We start from the raw sequence: 19144 nt of genomic DNA, 5'->3' as shown, positions 1-19144 counted from the left end.
ATCACTTAAGTACTGGACTAGTGCTCCAGGAGGCCAGGATTCCAACATCCACTCAGCCACAGAAAACTAGTGGGTGACTTTGGGTATGTCAAATTCCACCATCCTAAGGGGAAATCAGTGGAAAACTTCTGGTGAATGAATCTTATGACAAAAACCCTAGGGTGGGGTTGTCATAAGTCAGAGGCAACAGAAAGCACAGTCTGGGCATCATCAACAACAATATTTATTACAGTCAATAGACCCATCAGTGATCTGAGCATCATGGTCTAAAGACATAAACTGGAATGTGTTCAGTGAAGAGCAACCAAGAGTTATGAGGAATTACTTAGAAAGTTATTTATGTTTTTATCTTGGAGAAGAGAGGACTGAGTGGTGACCTGATACCCATCTTTAAATATCTGAAAGGAGGTCACATAAAGGATGGAACTAATGTAAACACAAATTTAAATGGATTGAAATTACAAAAAAAGACATTCCACCTAAACATTAGGAAGAACTTCTTACTGTAATAATTGTTCAACAGTGGAATGGATTGCTTCATTGCTTCATGTAAAGAAGGTATACTCTCTTTCTTTGGAGGTCTTAAAGCAGACACTGAATGAGTATCTTTCTGGACTGCTGTAGTTGTATATTTCAGCATGGATGAAGGGGTTGGAGTAGATGGCTTTTGTAGCCTATCACTACTTTTAAGATGTTATGACTGTGATTCTATGCCAACAACAGAATGCCACATAATAGGTTCTCTGCTTCTAATGATGGTGATCTACATTACAGACAAAATGATAAGTTACTAAAGAACTACACTGGAATGAGAGTGGAAATTTGAGCATATCTTGCCCTGTCATGGGGAGACAGCTGGATTTCACTTAACAATGTTAATTGCTGACATTCCCCCTTTTTTGCAAGAGAAATAGCTTTAAGTTGAATTGCTATATGGGAGAAAAAATCTAGACTGTAGCTCCAGAAAGAAGCAAAAAAAATACGATAAATTATGAGTTTATCAATATTTGTGACAACTTAGTGGAGAATTCTTGGAAAAAATAAAATAAAAAAAACAAAGGTGATCTATTACTATATTTGATCTATTTGCTATTCTGGGGAGGTTTCCACCTTGGATTTGTAATACTGTATTATAGTGCATTTACTTTACAGTACTGAGGTACCTGCCTTAGAAGGAAGAGAAAATGGATGACATGATAGCTAGCACCAACTTCTGGATAAAAAGGACTGTAAACGCAGTTAAGCATTTATAGCTCCTTTCTAACCAAAAACACAGATAAGGAACAATTTTTAAATGACTGGCTTAGAATTAAAACTTCTGAGATTATGTCAGAGCCTCTTGAGCCAATATCCTCATACAGTCAGATCATCTGACCTGGCCCGGCTGCTACCTTTGCTTAACCTGCTTAGGGGTCTTGTATCAGCTGTAGATGTTGGAGCCACATTGTCTCCTGGAGGCTCATGTTCATTCTCCATGTTCTTCTCTATGCCTACTCTTACTCCTGCTTTCTCTTTCAATTCCTTTGCTACTTGTCCATCTTGGACCCCTTCAGCCACCTCTTGGTCTGGTTCTTCCACTTTCTCCTCTTCTTGATCATCCCCTTGGGCATAGGATGGCAATTGCTCCTCAAAGGCACTGGGAATGTCCTCCAGGTGTTCCATGCTCATCTTCTCCTCAAACTCATTCAATGAAGGAGGAACAGGTGTGGTTTCTACTCCCACTTCTGTCAAAGGGAAATAGTGAAATGTTGGCTTTTCCTCCTCCAGCAGCTTGTAACCTTTGACCTTTTGGATGGATGAAACAGCAATAGAGTGAAGGGGCTTCTCTGGAGTTTCCACGGGCTGTTGTTCACTTGGTTTCCTGAAGGCATTCATAATCTTCTTAAGACCCAAGTGACTGATTTCCACAATGTTGAGGAAGAGGGAAACCGATGCTACAACCAGCATGAACATGATGAAAACTGTCTTTTCTGTAGGTCTGGACACAAAACAGTCTACAAGGTTGGGGCAAGGCCACCTACCACAGCGGTACAGAGGAAGAATTCTGAAACCATAAAGGAAGTACTGACCTACTATGAACCCTACCTCAAACAAGGTTTTGAAAAAGATGTGGCAGATATAGGTTCTCAAAAGTGTTCCTTCAAGGTGGAACCTCTTGGTTCTCTTGGTAGATACTGGACTCTTCTGCTCTGGATCAAGGGATGATTTTTCATCATCTCTTTCATCTTGCTGTTGTAGGCCTCTCTCTGCTGCTTCCCGCTCTCTCTTTTTCTCTTCCATCCTTACATGGTGTGCAGTGTGACCCAAGTAAATCAGGGAGGGAGTGGAGACAAAGATGATCTGCAAGACCCATAGCCGGATATGGGAGATGGGGAAGGCCTCATCGTAGCAGACATTCTCACAACCTGGCTGCTGGGTGTTGCACACAAAGTCTGACTGTTCATCTCCCCATACAAATTCTGCAGCAGTGCCTAAGATCAGGATGCGGAAAATGAAGAGCACCGTAAGCCAAACTTTCCCAAGGACAGTGGAATGTTCATTCACCTCTTCCAAAATGTTCCCCAAGAAACTCCAGTCACCCATTTCTGGTTGGCTGTTTAAAAGAAAGACAACGATTAAATTAAGTAAAAGGATTTAAATATATTCCATATTCTATTTGGTGCAGTCTTTTAAGATCTTACAATTCCATCATTAGGAAGTTCAATTGCAAACAACATACCACTGAAGTAAATATCATATGTTACATTGGCTTCAGTAGTTCTCAATTGCACTATTTAATCCTCAAGGGACCACTGTAGGCAAACATAATTGCTAGACAGCATAATATCAGACGCAGCTACACAACACTTATCCATATGCTAATGAAAAACCTATTTAAATCCTGTAATTCATGGATAATTTTCTCCGTCTTCAATGCTAGTGTTCTAATGCAGCAGTAAGACTCTGATGGCCATTTTGGTATCTCTTCCAATTGCCATTCTAGATTGTGGGGAAACCTAGTACCCACACATTGAACAAAACCTATTTTAAGATGGCATGCTACACTGCAAGTGAATAAGGAACAACATTCATACCAGAGCCTTGGACACTTCCTTATATATGCATGTAAAAATCATAATACTGTACAGGCACTAGAGTAACCACTCAAAAAGATTCTAGCCATATTCTGAGCCATGAGACAACCTTTCTCCACCTTCAAAAGCACTTTTCAATCATTATATCTGCAGAATGAATGATCTTGCTAAAAGTATTTGCACAGATTATAACAGTGCATCAGATTATCAAATATCTGTACAATTTAACCAGCCCTGTTATCTGTCCAGATAATCTAATTTTTAAATGCTTAAATTATACACTGTATATTGTTATGGCATCAAATGTCTGCCAGTTGTAAGCCACCTTGAGTTTGAGAAAGGCAGGATAGAAATAGCATAAATAAATAAATAAATAAATAAATAAATAAATCAATAAATAAAATTTGAGTTATGAATTTAAATAGTCTATTGAAGGTTTAAATGCATTGATCTTACATGTTCGTTAAACTTATGGTTTAATTGGTTTAAGTGTTCTGTTTTTTTAAACTGATGGTTCATGTTGTAATTTAATATGTTGCTAATCCCCAACTGAGAGAGGTGAGAACCCTTCCACATAGACATATAACACCGAATATCAAGGTAGAAAAGCCCACAGTATCTGCTTTACACTGGGTTATCTGAGTCCACACTGCCATATATTCCAGTTCAAAGCAGAGAATGTGGGGGTTTTTTTTCAGCCTTAGAAGTCATCAACTATCTGGTTCTATGAGTTTCGGCTTAACCATCAGCACAATCAAGCAAGTCATAATCATATATTGTTATTTACCAGGTACAGCTGCAACAGTGTATGGTGGGTCACAGAGATCCCTAAAATTAGACTATATTCACACATGTTTTAGAATTTAATCAGACTTACTCTATGAAACGTCAATTTCATATTCTACAAAAAAGGCTAAATTTCGACTTGCCAGTTTGCTAATATCTAAGTAAGTATGTACATATTTCTAATATCTAATTACATTTGCTTCCAAATATGTATGTTGTGTAGAAACACATGGGATCTTATTTTCTATTTTGATTTTTTAATGTTTTCTATATGCATTATATATATATTGTTTCTAATAAATTGCATATATCCATTCACTCAGCAGTTTTTAAATAGTCATTTCAACTTCATGGTGTTCATCCCCAATACAGATTTAGTTGCCAGCTTGGAATTGTTTGTCATCACAAAATGAAATGCATATTTATCCAATTAATTTCATCACTTCATCTTGAGTAATTTATATGCTCTTTATATGTTCCCATTTGATTTTCTTCAAGCATCTCACTAACCTCAAATGAAAAAAGTCTTCTGTAATCTGATCAGAACATTAAAAATATTTATTCTTTCATATCTAGAAGAGCCTCTGTGACAAGGAATAGGTCACGATGTTCTCAATCCATCAACTGCCTCATGTGCTCATTTAGAAAATTACAATACTTTAGGCATCTAACAAGTTCTTTTATTATAAAAGGATTCTGTGCAAGTACCCTTCTAACTTCTGAGATGTATCCATAATCCAGGCATTAAAATTTATTGCCTGAAAAGCAAATTGTTTATTTCAACACACTTCACTAGCATCCTTTTAGTGCTGATAAAGTTAGGTATGCATCTGAAGAGCCTATTGTTTCCCCAAAGTTATTCCCATAATCCCACTGGGAAATAAATGGTACCAATCCTACTGAAAATCCATGGGAATCTGTAAATAAATATAAATTAAAATAATCCCTGTACAAATAGCTTATTCTAAGTCAGGGCACTTTTGCATGTCCAATGTTCCCACCTGTGGTACCACACAAAGAGATGGAGATATGAAACAGGAGACTGTGGCTGTTTGTCATCAACATGTTTCTTATATGTTAGGAACACATTGGAAAAACAGCCATAGTCTCAAACTTTAGATGGGTCAAATAAAGAAGAGCTCTAAGGACCTATTGAAGGTGGAAGAGGTAGAAGGAGAGGAGGAGGAAGAAGAGGCAGAGGAAGAAACAACACATTGGCCCTTAAAGTGCTGACATCATGAAATTCTCCTAAATCCATTAAAAAAAAACAATGCCATCAAATCAGGCAACTTGCCACAGTAAAAAGGATCCCCCGAAGTATGTGCTCCTCTCGTCACTTGATGCTCCACAGCAAAAAAGTGAACTTTAGCTTCTCCCTGCTCTAAAAGCCCCAACCTTGTCGCACGACTGAGCAGATGTGACTGGATCAGCAATGATGGGTGGGCTTTAGTTGCCCTGTAGTATATAAGCTCCAGGCCAGACATCTTTAGAAAGCAAATGACATTTGGTGACTGGAGAACAATAGAGTGGAAAGGGGGAAAGTGAGAAGCAAACAATGAAAAATGGTGTGTGTGTGAGAGAGAGAGGGAGGGAGGGAGGGGGAGAGAGGGGGAGAGAGAGAGAGGGAGGTGTACATATACTGAATAGGAACAAAGTGAACTAGGATAGGCAACAGGCAATGGAAGCATAGTGCAGTCAAAGATACTATTTGGAGATTAGGATTGGCCTACACTGATTTGGGAACTGGGGATGTTCATAAACCCAAATAAATAGGACGAATGGATTGGCTGACATTTTGCATTCACTTAACATAGCCAGGGGTGATCTACACTGACCCGTTATCCCAGGGCCAGTCCAGAGTGGTGCATGGCAGAATGGCCCCATAATTGCTATCATGCCACAATCACCCCTGTCAGAACGATGGAACAACAAGGGAGGAGGGAGTGGAATTCCCCCTTCTCTTCTCTTCCTTCCTCGATAGCCCTGTCCCCATCTGATATCATTCCAGGCGACAGCTGACCAGCAGGACCCATATCACACACAGAAACAATTGCAACATGGAGAATTGGGGGGGGGGGGGGGGGAATGCTATCCTGTATCCCCAGGCTGCCTGAGCTCATTTTGGAACCGTATTGTTTACATGGGCCCAAAGTTGCAGGATATTCTGAATTCTGGTCCAGAATTTGAAGGATCCCATGACTTTGCTTAGGGTTGTGTTAAAGTGATCTTGAACGATTCCGTCAGCAGGGATCACACCAATTGCATTGTACAGTATAATGAGACACCTAGTTACTCTACTTCAAACTCAACAACAGGAAACGGAATATTGGTGAAAAGGAAAAGAGATTTAAAGATGGGCTTAAATCCAACCTTAAAAACTGTGGCATAGATACTGAGAACTGGGAAGCCCTGGCCATTGAGCGCTCTAACTGGAGGTCAGTTTTGAACAGCAGTGCTGTGGAATTTGAAGAGGCACGAATGGAAGGTGAAAGGAAGAAACATGCCAAGAGGAGGGCGCTTCTAGCCAACCCTGACTGGGACCGCCTTCTATCTGGAAATCGATGTCCTTACTGCGGGAGAACATGCGGATTAAGAATAGGGCTCCACAGCCACCAACGGACCCACTGCCAAGACACTACATCTGGAAGGCCATCATCCTTGAGCTACGAGGGATCACCTAAGAAGCAATGCATGACCCTGGATCAGCACTATGTGGCATTTGGCCTCCATGGAGCTGGTCCAGAGTCCCTTCACAGTAAGTGGTCAGTGTAAATATGCCCCGTGGAACCTGGTTACTGCTGAGCTACAGTTCAATGAATCCACTTTATCTTCCATGAAAACATCCTATGAAATCCTGGGGTTTGCAGTACAAGAGCAGGAACATAGAATTCTCTGGCAGAGAGTTCTTTTGTTGTTGTTCATTCGTTCAGTCGTCTCCGACTCTTCGTGACCTCATGGACCAGCCCACGCCAGAGCTCCCTGTCGGCCGTCACCACCCCCAGCTCCTTCATGGTCAGTCCAGTCACTTCAAGGATGCCATCCATCCATCTTGCCCTTGGTCGGCCCCGCTTCCTTTTACCTTCCACTTTCCCCAGCATAATTGTCTTCTCTAAGCTTTGCTGTCTCCTCATGATGTGGCCAAAGTACTTCAACTTTGTCTCTAGTATCCTTCCCTCCAATGAGCAGCCGCCCATTTAGTTTTCTTGGCAAGGATACTGGGGTGGTTTGCCATTGCCTTCCCCAGGGATCACGTTTGGTCTGACCTCTCTGCCACGACCATCCCGTCTTGGGTGGCCCTTCACGGTTTCGCTCATGACATCATTGAGGTGCTCAAGCTCCAGCGCCACGACAAGGCGGTGATCCTTTGCTGGATCAGAGAGTTCTAGTACTCACCAAACTACAAACCCAGGATTCCATAGGATGCCTCCAGACCAGTTAAAGTGGAAACACAGTGCTTTAATTCTATAGTGCGAAAGGGCACCAGGGATCACACCAATTGCATTGTACAGTATAATGAGACACCTAGTACTTCCTTGCACAATGATTTTCCCCTTCCCAGCTTCGCAATAGCTGCCACTCAGCTCTGGAGCACAGCTGTAACTCCTCCCCAGCCTAAACTGCTGCTCCTTGGGAGTTGTACCAGGAGAGTTCTGCTGGCTGGCTACCAGCGATCACAAGCTCAAGCCTATCTGCAAATACCCAGAGTTCTACACAAGTGTTAAATAGGTTGCCAACTCTGAACTCCTCAACCCATATATAGATATTGAGCTAGGATACTTTGAAGTGTGAAATGAAAGAAAATAGGTGACCTCTTATAACAGGGCCATATCATTGGAGAGAGTTACATATTTTAGGTAGCAATTTGTTAGGTGTATTGTCAAAGGCTTTCATGGCTGGAATCACTGGGTTGTTGTGAGTTTTCCAGGCTGTGTGGCCATGCTCCAGAAGCATTCTCTCCTTACATTTCATCTGTATCTATGGCAGGCATCCTCAGAGGTTGTGAGATCTCATAACCTCTGGGGATGCCTACCATAGATGTAGGTGAAATGTCAGGAGAGAATGCTTCTGGAGCACAGCCACAGCCCAGAAAACTCACAACAACCCAATTCGTTAGGTATTTTATTATTCCTGTATTTGCACTGTCACATATAAGCAGAGTTGCTTATGGTATTTTCCATATCATATTGGATAACAACTTGGCTGGCTTTGGGTATCATGAACCTTTGTCTGGGTGGATGGGGATGGCATCATTTACTGCTCTGCCTCAGACAGCCAAATGTCTTGGACTGTGCTGGCTTTTCCTATTCCACATATGGAAGTTCACTGGATTCCCATCTTACTTTTTGTAGTGGTAATGACGTAGTATTTCCTACTGTACATTTGAAGCCAGTTTTGGGAATAAGACCATGCCATGGGGCACACGCAGTTCTGTTCTTCAACAGAAAGGACTAGCTGTTTCTGTCCACATTCTGCCCAATGCCAAGAATATAATTGTGGCTGCTTCACCTTGTAGTGTGTCAGTTGTTTTGAACTTTCTATGCTATTAGTGTACATTGTGCATGATCCTATATGCACACCATACTTTTCAACAGGGGAATTTATCCCTCAATAAAACTGGGATAGAAGTGGCTGATATTTTTCTTCTGAGGTGTAATCAATGATTTTGCATTCATGTGTATCTACTGATCTTCCATCTGCCATTCGCTCTTTCACAGTTATGTGATTTCCTGTCATATCCCCCAAGCAGCCTGTTTACTGGCTCCATGCCAATGTGACTATCATTGCCCCAGCAGGCATGCCAAAAAAAAAAAAAAGACATGATAGCATTATAGCAGACCTGAATAGAAGGTAAGAACTACAGTTCTCTCAGAAATGAAAGGCAATTTGCCTATACTCAAGGTCACTCTTACAAGCTCATTCACCTATTAGGAATATTTCTGTATATGCCCATAGAAACACACCTGAACTGTCTGGTTTCATAGAATCATAGAATTCTCATAGGCCATCCAGTCAACCTCCTGCCAAGAAGCAGGAAAAATTGCATTCAAAGTACCCCCGACAGACAGCCATCCAGCCTCTGTTTAAAAGCCTCCAAAGAAGGAGCCTCCACCATACTCCAGGGCAGAGAGTTCCACTGCTGAACAGCTCTTACAGTCAGGAAGTTCTTCCTAATGTTCAGGTTGAATCTCCTTTCCTATAGTTTATAGCCATTGTTCTGTGTCCTAGTCTCCAGGGCAGCAGAAAACAAGCTTGCTCCCTCCTCCCTATGACGTCTCCTCACATATTTATACATGGCTATCATGTCTCCTCTCAGCCTTCTCTTCTACAGGCTAAACATGCCCAGCTCTTGAAGCTGCTCCTCATAGGGCTTGTTCTCCAGACCCTTGATCATTTTAGTCACCCTCCTCTGGACACATTCCAGCTTGTCAACATCTCCTTTCAATTGTGGTGCCCAGAATTGGACACAGTATTCTAGATGTGGTCTAACCAAGGCAGAATAGAGGGGTAGCATGACTTCCCTGTATCTAGACACTATGCTCCTATTGATGCAAGCCAAAATCCCATTGGCTTTTTTTGCCACCTCATCACATTGTTGGCTCATGTTTAACATGTTGTCCACGAGGACTCCAAGATCTTTTTCACACCTAATGCTCTCGAGCCAGGCGTCCCCCATTCTGTATCTTTGCATTTCATTTTTCTGCCTAAGTGGAGTATCTTGCATTTGTCACTGTTGAACTTCATTTTGTTAGTTTTGACCCATCTCTCTGATCTGTTCAGATCGTTTTGAATTCTGCTCCTGTCTTCTGGGGTATTGGCAATCCCTCCCAATTTGGTGTTGTCTGCAAACTTGATGATCATGCCTTCTAACCCTTCATCTAAGGCATTAATAAAGATGTTCAACAGGACTGAGCCCAGGACTCTGCTCGTCACTTCTTTCCAGGATGAAGAGGAAGCATTGGTGAGCACTCTCTGGGTTTGTTCACTTAACCAATTACAGATCCACCTAGCCATAGTGTTGCCTAGCCCACACTTGACTAGTTTGTTTGCCAGAAGGTCATGGGGAACCTTGTCGAAGGCCTTACTGAAATCCAGATGTGTACATCCATGGCATTCTCTGTATCCACCCAGCTTGCAACTCTATCAAAAAAAAAGATCAGATTCATACATGTGCAACCCTAGAAATGACCACGAGCAGGTATATATGGGATTAAAAGGAAGCAAATCACTACCTGCCATTTGCAAAATGACATTATAATCATGACATACTTCCAGTATTTCCTTATGATCCACAACTTTAGGAAAAGTTTTTGGACTCTATTCCTCCAAAATCCTAGTTGTCTCCTGTTTTATCATAGAAAATGACAGGTTTTTCCCTTGACCAAAGAACATAACAAGGAACAGATCCCTGATTGAGCAAGTTGAAAGGTGATACACTATGACAGACATTCAATTCTGAGCAGTGCAATCCAAAAAAGTAATTTCTCCAACCTCTGGGATCAAGCCTGCTTTATAGCCTAGTCCCCTTTCTTGCATCTCTTTGCCTGAGATGACAAGAGGAGAGTTTGGGGTGGATTTTTGTTTTTAAAAGATTTCTAACACAATGGAGTCAGGGTAAAGCAGGGCCTTTTGGATTTGAACAGGGCAGTTCATGCGTGATGGCTTATTCACACAGAAAGAGCACAGCTCTAGACTGGATGCTCCTGTAACAGTTATCATCTCACAATCTGCTTATCTAGAAATCAACTTTCATGTTTCCTGCAAATCTGCTGCACATAACAAAGATGCATGCTCTCCACAAAATGCCAAGGCTTAGACTGCAATAAATTCCCAAGAAAATTTGGTACTCTATTACTTTAAAAAAGCAACAGAAGCTTATTTTGAATTTCTGTTTTATTTTAACACAGATGCTGTTATAAGTAGAGTAGAGCCAATGTGGTGTTAAAGGGTATAACACTGGAATTTAGGAGACACAATTTCAAGTTCCAACTGAAACTATAATGGGGAACTTCGACCAAGTCACTGTTTCTATCCTCCTAACTTACTTCACAGGAATGTTTTGTCAAAATAGGGGAGATGAAGAGAGTAATGTAAGTTGCTCTGAGCAATTGGAGAAAAGGAAGACTGTAATGTAAGTTACTGATACATTTTAAAAAGTTACCAGTTATCTTGTCCATGATTTCTGTTAAAGAGCCTAAATTCTGCACTGCTGCTATACAATTAGCCCATTGATGGAATTGATTCATCATGGAGAATATCACTGGGAAGGGACTCTGATGGATTGAACAGATAGAGAGGCAACACATACTAGCTAGCACTGCACATGTGCATGAACTTGCATTGCTCTGCTTGCATAATGTATCTTGGAGCCACCACAAAATTTGCTGGAGTGAATGGTGACTGGAAAGAGGGGTAATGAGTGACAGAAAGGTGTTGGGAGCTCTGTTTTACCTAATGTACCCTTGTCCCACTTACGCCAAAGTCCTGTCTTCAGTTACAGTGGAGGATGTTATCCTCCTGTTACCAGTTCATAGAATCATAGAGCTGGAAGAGACCTCATGGACCATCCAGTGAATCCCCTGCCAAGAAGCAGGAAAATTGCATTCAAGGCAACCCCAACAGCTTCTGCTTAAAAGCCTCCAAAGAAGGAGCCTCCACCCAGGCATGTAGCTGGGGGTGGGGGGGGGGGGGCTTGGGGGGCTTCAGCCCCCCCCCCCCCCGAAATTCTCATGGTGGTTCGTGAAAAGGCCTTACTGGTGCATTATTTAAACTGTTATGTTTATTCATATCATGATCTGATCACCCTACTCAATATATCCCATATGCATGGGGGTATTGGGGTAACGATACAAAAGGTTTGCTAGGGTAGACCCTCTTTCACTCGGTCTCAGCCCCCCCCCCCCCCCCGAAACAAACTCGCCCCCCCCTCCCCCGAATCGAAATCCTGGCTACGGGCCTGCCTCCACCACACTCCGGGGCAGAGAGTTACACTGTTTAACAGCTCCCACAGTTAGGAAGTTCTTCCTAATGTGCAGGCGGAATTTTCTTTTCTGTAGTTTGAAGCCATTGTCTCCAGGGCAGCAGAAAACAAGCTTGTTCCCTCCTCTGGACACCTTCCAACTTGTCAACATCTCCCTTAAATTGTGGTGCCCAGAATTAGACACAATATTCCAAATGTGGTCTGACCAAGACATAATAGAGAGATAGTATGATTCTCCTCTGAAGTAAGAGTGAGCTTGAAGGCCACTCAGCTTCTCTATGTGGGCTTTGTCCTATCCAACAAGCAACCAAGGCTTAGACAGCAGCATTCTCCTACTCACTTCTTTATCACCCAGCATGACTGGCCTATCAGCTGGATCATATTCACATGGCCAATTGGTGACTTTCTAGGGGTGCATCTGGCTGTGTTTGCACACTTGGAGGACAAGATGAGATATCCTTCTCTTGTTGGAAATCTGGTGTGTTTTCTCCTCCACCTCCTCCTCCTCCCAGCTATAAAGCCAATGCCAGGCACTCCCCAAACACCCTTGTTTTATTTTTGCTGTTAATTGGCCGTAGGGGTACATTCCATCATAGATAAGATCAGTTGCATTGGAAGCAACTGTGTCACAAGATGGTACTGAATACTTCCTTGTGTAATGACCTAAAAAGCATGTGCACAGCTTTAATGGAAGGTTATGCCTATATTTGTCCCCATTAGGATTCCAAGTCAAATATTCTGTTCCAAATCTAGCAATTCTTAGAAATATTATCACTCAACTGTCTCCATAGATTATACTGCATCACAAATCATTCTATCTAGTGGGTAATGGTAATGGCATACTCTTCTTGCCCTAAGCACAGTAATACCTTATGATCAGCAACCTTCTTCTGTATTTGCTCAGTTATAGATATTTTAAAAAGTACAAACTAAAAGTAGATGGACAAGTTGTAACAACAAAAAGATCATTTTTTAAAAAAATCAGCATTTGGAAATTAGATCTATGCAATATAAGGCACAGCAACATGGCAAACTAGTGAGAGACAGGAATAGAAAAACGACCTCATGCTCCAAAGTTATAAAAACTATGCTTAGCTTTGAAAAGTATATTCCCCAATTCAGAGAAGCTTGCAAAAAAAAAAACAAGACACCTTAGTCTCTTGAGCCACCACCATGGATACAAGTCTAATTCGGCTAAACTATCATTTTATCAAGACATCTTTCTTGTTCTTGAAAGTTTTATAACCGAGTTTATATAACTGTCCATCGAGGGTTATTTTAACCATGGACACACATTCCCGAAGAACGCTAAGATTTACAAACTTCTAAAGCTCCTTAAAATCTAGATGCCCCAACAAAAGTTATATGCCTAGACACAGTGTCTAACTTATTTTTTCACCTTTAGATTTTTGCTAATGGTAGAAAGAATTATTTATTTATTTTGTAAGTTATCTGCCCTGTTAATCACTACAAGTTGATCACTAAATAATGGTGATGCCTGGCATGGTGGTCCTTAGTTCTAAAGCAATGGTTCTCAACCTGTGGGCTGCAGTCCATTGGTGGGCCACAACACCTAAAATTAGGTCAGCAGCTCTAGGTTATTAAATATGGTTTTCTGTGGGCAAGCAGATGGGAATTATTGGATGGCATATGTTCCGTATCAGAAACTAGAGCTGATGTGGTCTATCTAATGCAATTTTCTGAATCGGCACCCCAAATAACCAAACCGAATCTAAAATTGACCACAAACTGATTTGTAACCCCTTTGGTACTAATGTTGGAGAATGGTCCCTGCTACCTCATCACACTAGAGAACGAATCCACTTTAAATCTTCTTGCTGCCTCCTGCAGAATTTTGGGGTTTGTAGTTTAGAGAGGAGCCTTTAACAGCCTCAATAAACTACAAACCCCATAATTCTGCAGGAGGCAGAAACCGGATTTAAAGAGAATTCGTTTTGTAGTGCGATGAAGTAGCTGGTCAAAGTGGTCCCTGGTCAAAAATATGTTAAGAACCACTGCTCTAAAGTCATACATGGCTCTGCTTGCTGGTTCTGCTTGCCATCACCTGAATTATTCTGGTCCTAGAGAGGGACAGATTATGTGAGAAAGTTTAGGGAAGAAATAAGGTCTTAGGGGAGAAATAGCAGAATATAGAACCAAAAATAAGCCACTGGTTACAGAGAGCGAGTGGCTTGTGCAAGGACAGTTGAAATTTGTCCACCAAAATGAAAATATTTATTTATTTGTTTACAGTATTTCTATCCCACCTTTCTCAGCCCAAAGGCAATTCAAGGCAGCTTACAAATTGGCAGCAATTTGATGCCACAACAATCATAAAATACAATTAAAAATATTTAGCACATCATTATAAAAATCCATACAAAAAAATCATTAAAAACATATTATCACCAGTGTCTTCCTGTTAACCTCATTTTTCCAGTAGCATCATCTAGCTGTTCCATGTTCACTCTTTCATAGTTCCATGTTTATCTATTACGCTGCATTTCCATTATGCTGAATACAGGAGTGATATGTGCAGTTAGGGAGCAACAATATATTACTCTAAAACAGAATCTTCCAAACTGTGTGTCATGATATGTTAGTTAGTCGGCTGCAGTGTGTAGGTGTGTCACATGAATGTAACAAGAAACCTCTGAGTCTATGTCAAATAAGCAATTTAAAATGTAAATGAAAGGTTTTAATGAGATTGCCTGTGTCCACCTACATTTTATTATTATAATTTAAGTATATGTTTCTTACAAAGGGTTGGTTTAACCTTTGGTTTGCTAGTAAAATTGAATTGCTGTGTCACAAAATGATACATGTCTAAAAATGTGTAATCCAGCATCCAGCAGTCACCAGTGCTTTTATAATAAACCTAACGTTGAACTTGAAGTACCATTTCAGAAATAAGATCAAATGTTTGGAGATCCTAAAACAAATGGAACTTATAAATGCAATGCTTACAGTGGTTGACAACGAACTGGAACCAATAAACATCAAGCTGAATTGGAAAACCCTGACCCCTAAAGAATAAGAGATGCACAGAAACAATAGCAAAAATGTCAACATTCAACTTAAACAACTTGAAAAAGGCTGAACTGGTCAAGAAAGAGGAAGAGAGGAAGTATGAAAAAAAAAAAGGCGAGGGACGAAGAGGGAAAATGAAAATTAAGAAGAAGCGGGTACATAATGGACCCCAGGTTGGGATCCAAAAACAATTAACGTGGATGAAACAATGAGGATAGCAAATGTTGGGAGTGCAGAATCAACAGGGAACCAAAACTTAATCTCCAGTATCAATTGGCGAAAACAGAATCTTTTAAAAGCAGATGCAAAAGAAGAGAGAATTTCACAAAATTATAGGGGAATGGAATTAATGGTTTTGGGATTGATTGGAAGGGAGGAAAGGGGGGATAATATATTTAGCAATTTAATTCTTTAAAAGTATGAAAAATGTTTAAAGTTTTAAAGAAGAATGCGATGCTAAACTTGATCAAAAATTTGAAAACATAAATATATAAAATGTTAAATAGATTCAGAATAACAAAAATACTAATCTCTACAAACAATTTAAATGTAAATTGTAGAATTTTCTTAATATAAGAAAAGATGTAATGTGAAACAATCCATTATGAAAAATTAAGATCAACTTTCAGTGAAGAAGAAGTAGAAAAGAATTATATGAAGACTAGGAGACAAAGTGAGAAGACACAATTTTAAGACACAATCAATGGGCTTAAAATTAAAATGGCCAGAATCCTCAATATTATATGCAATGTGTGTTAAAGAAATAGAGATACTCAGTTGTAACAATGATAAGTTTGTAAAAGAACTCCCCATTTCCGAACAATCCTCTCCTTGTTTGTCTTCTCCCTGTGACTTGTGATTTTTGGTAAAGATGTAACTAATCAATAACAAAACTCCTATCCCCATTTTTAATCTTCCCTTTTTCCCTTGCCCTCACTCTCCTAGTAAAAATTCAATAAATTAAAAAAAATGTGTAACCAACATGAAACGTTTGGAAACTGCTCTAAATCAACCAGGCTGGATGTTTGGATTCAGGTTTCCAGTATGAATTAATGCCACAAGAGGGTGCCATATTCCCATGTTAGTAATGATTGTTAAGACTTCATCCCACCAAACATATCAAGTGTTTGGAAGAGTAGCTTTTACCATACAACTCGGGCATACTCCGTTTTGAAATTAAATGGATGATTTTCCTACCTCCATCACACACTAGAAAAGTATCCAGGTTTTTTTTTCAGGAGTTCTCAGTTGATTTGCCATCACATTGTAGAAAGTTGTTCCCACCCACTGTCCCTCCCCTGTTTTCTTTGTGAAAAGAAATACCTCCTCTTCTGGATTATGGTTTTTGTTCCTGTGTTATAAATGTAATGTCCTAATTGGTTCTATCATCAACACATGGGAAAAGTTTATTAAACTGAGAAAACTTTGTCTTTGCAGGAGGGATATCCTGCTATAGCACCTTTTGCTGTAGTTTCTCAATAGTTGAATATCTTGTAGAGTCTACACCAATTTAACATAGTTTGTGGTGTACAAAAACCAAGTTTCTGGAGCATAACCACTTTCAAAGTAAGGACTTCACAATTAAACAGGAAATAACACTTTCGAACTACGAACATATCTTCTTTATTATTGTTGTTGTTGTTAATAGATATGCAGATGATGCCACTTTGATGGCCGAAAGTGAGGAGGAGATGAGGAGCCTTCTAATCAAGGTGAAAGAAGAAAGTGCAAAATCTGGGTTGCAGTTAAACATTAAAAAAACAAGATTCTGGCAACCAGACTGATTGATAACTGGCAAATAGAGGGAGAAAACATGGAGGTGGAGGGAAGGCGGCTTCTGGAGGCTCTTCCTTTTCCACCATTCCAACGATTCTCTCTCTCTCTCTTTCCCAGTGTTGGAAGAAGGAAGGAAGGAGGGGGAAAAGGAGAGGAGGAGAAGGTAACACATGGCACACACAACATACAGAAAGAAGGAAGGGAGGGGGGAGAGAGGGAGAGAGACCCCCAGAAAGTGCATGAGACAGAAAGGAACACAACATACTGCCAATCTTCTCTCCTCCATGAGCAAAAGGTAATAGTGGAACTTTTACTCAAAGGGGCATTTTGGCTCCTCCCACAAATTGCATAACCATATCATTTTAAAGCTGAGAACGACAGATACCATCACATGACAGAATTGGCCATTATGCCCATCGCTATACAGATAATTAAGGAATCACTTGCCAACCAGTTTAGAAAGCATCTGAAAAGATAACCCTTTCCAACCCCTTAGATATCTCTATCACTTGAAGCCTATATCATGTTATGAACATAGTAAGTTGCTGTTTCTTAAGTGGGTGGCTCAATAGTATTTAATGAATGTGAGGAAGTGGTTAGTGGGGATTTTCAGATTCAGTCCAATAATTTGGAAATCAATGACATATCGTTGGGCATCAAAATGTTCTATATCACTTCGTGGGTTTTACCTATTGTTGAAATCCACCACATGACTAGAAGGGGAAAATATGTGAATTACCATGCAGAGCTTTTTAGATATTGCTTGTAACACACAATTTGTAACCAGCTGACAGTAGCACATGTGGGAAGATGTAGACACTTAGTCTACAAAATTGTATGCCACCAACTTCTTTCTTCAGGCCCCTTCTACACTGCCATATAATCCAGATTTTCAAATCTGATAATCCACATTGTCTGCTTTAAACTGGATTATATGAGTCTACACAGCTATATAATCCAGTTCAAAGTAGATAAACCGGATTTTATATGGCAGTGTAGAAGGGGCCTTAGTTTTAAAGATATTACAAGATCCCTTTGTATGTTGTATGGTATACAAAGTAGCCTGCAAATAGGCATTGCTTTTATGTATCTTGTGCACATTGGATTGTCAGACATGTGCATTCATCACTGATCCACATAGATTGCACTATGTATTCATTGCAGAGGTTATAAAACTCCACCAGTAAATATTTATACTACATTGAAGCCAATGTGCAGCTATTTGTTCAATGAGATGATCATAGCTCAGCTCACATTATTCTGCAATGGATGTCATAATTGTAATTTTTTTAAAAAAAATATATCTCTTTTTAGGTATGCGACAGAATTTTTCTAATTATTGACAATGATGAGGAAAATGAAATAAAAACAATTCCAGATCTGAGAACTGAACTGTGAATTTCTGAATTCCTGTCTTCTTACCAGAAACGATCTCTGAAATACAGCCTACAGCACCTGTATTCACTGCTGGTCTCCAATCCAACTACTAACAAGGACTGGTTGTGCTTAGCTTCCAGGATCAGAAAGAATCTGGTACCTTTGGGATATTTGGGTCTTTTTTTTTAAGGGTTGATATTTTTTCTGAATTAGCATTATTGGACTGTAGCACTAAACCCCACAATGTTATAATGCTGTTTTAATGGTTAATATCATGACATTATAGAGGTATATTGCAATTTCCATAATCCTAAACTGGTATGGTCAAAGGCCATTTTGACTGAAGATAAAGAGAGTTGAAGTCCATCATAGCTGAGGGCACCAGATTGGAGAAGGTTGAATGAGATAACAAACCTCGTTGACTAACATCTCTCAAAGACTACAAAATATAAATATCATAACATTTTGCAACAGAAACAAATCAGAAAACTAAAAGTGATTCCTCATCGAACTGAAACAGAGCAAGCAGCACAACCAAGGCACAAAATACAGAGAATACAAAGATACCTCCCATTTTAAAAAATGGCCAATTCTAGCTAATAATATGTCTGATTCAGAAGGTGATTCTACATTTCTTAGAGAATGGCCTCTTAATTGTTGCTACCAAGCAATATAGCAAACTGCTTTGGAAAATAATATTTCTTTCATACTACCTGTTTTTAGGATCTTGGTACACTTTCATGGCCATAGCTTCAAGGAATGCTGGGATTTGTAGTTCTATGCAGTGGTTTGAGTTCTCTCTCAAAATCCCAGGATTTCATAAGAGGCAGTTATGGCAGTAAATGTGGTTAAAAATTGCTATAACTATGTAATACAAAAGTTTTACATAGAAGCTATATACAAAAGTTGGAAGCTATATAACAACACTCCTAAAAACCATTTTAAATATAGTAGAGCAGTCGTTTGCTTTTTAAATGGTTTTTAAATCCAGCAGAGCATGTTCCTGGCCACTGAAATAATACAAAAATAATTTGATGGTAAGTCAGATCTAAATTAAAGGCATCAGACTTTCATCATGTTGAGCTGGCATTTGGAGGTTGAAAGCAGCTCAGGCAATATGGCA

At 40.0% G+C, this 19144-nt stretch overlaps 1 protein-coding gene across 1 annotated transcript; it reads right to left on the bottom strand.

Annotated features, from left to right (window-relative positions):
* Positions 1-498: 498 nt before the first annotated feature.
* Positions 499-2589, bottom strand: GJA8 (gap junction protein alpha 8). Its single transcript, XM_060766921.2, has one exon. It carries the CDS (start codon positions 2581-2583, stop codon positions 1354-1356), a length of 1230 nt encoding a protein of 409 aa, XP_060622904.2. The 5' UTR covers positions 2584-2589; the 3' UTR covers positions 499-1353.
* Between the last annotated feature and the right edge of the window lie 16555 nt (positions 2590-19144).

Source organism: Anolis sagrei, chromosome 3 (assembly GCF_037176765.1).
Source record: "Anolis sagrei isolate rAnoSag1 chromosome 3, rAnoSag1.mat, whole genome shotgun sequence".
NCBI classification, from domain to species: Eukaryota; Metazoa; Chordata; class Lepidosauria; order Squamata; family Dactyloidae; genus Anolis; species Anolis sagrei.
The sequence above is the reverse complement of the archived record's forward strand: the minus strand, read 5'-3'. Positions and strand labels throughout refer to the sequence as shown.

What these genes read in the sequence shown, in the direction of transcription:
- GJA8 (XM_060766921.2), bottom strand. Translation starts at nt 2,583, where the DNA reads ATGGGTGACTGGAGTTTCTTGGGGAACATTTTGGAAGAGGTGAATGAA.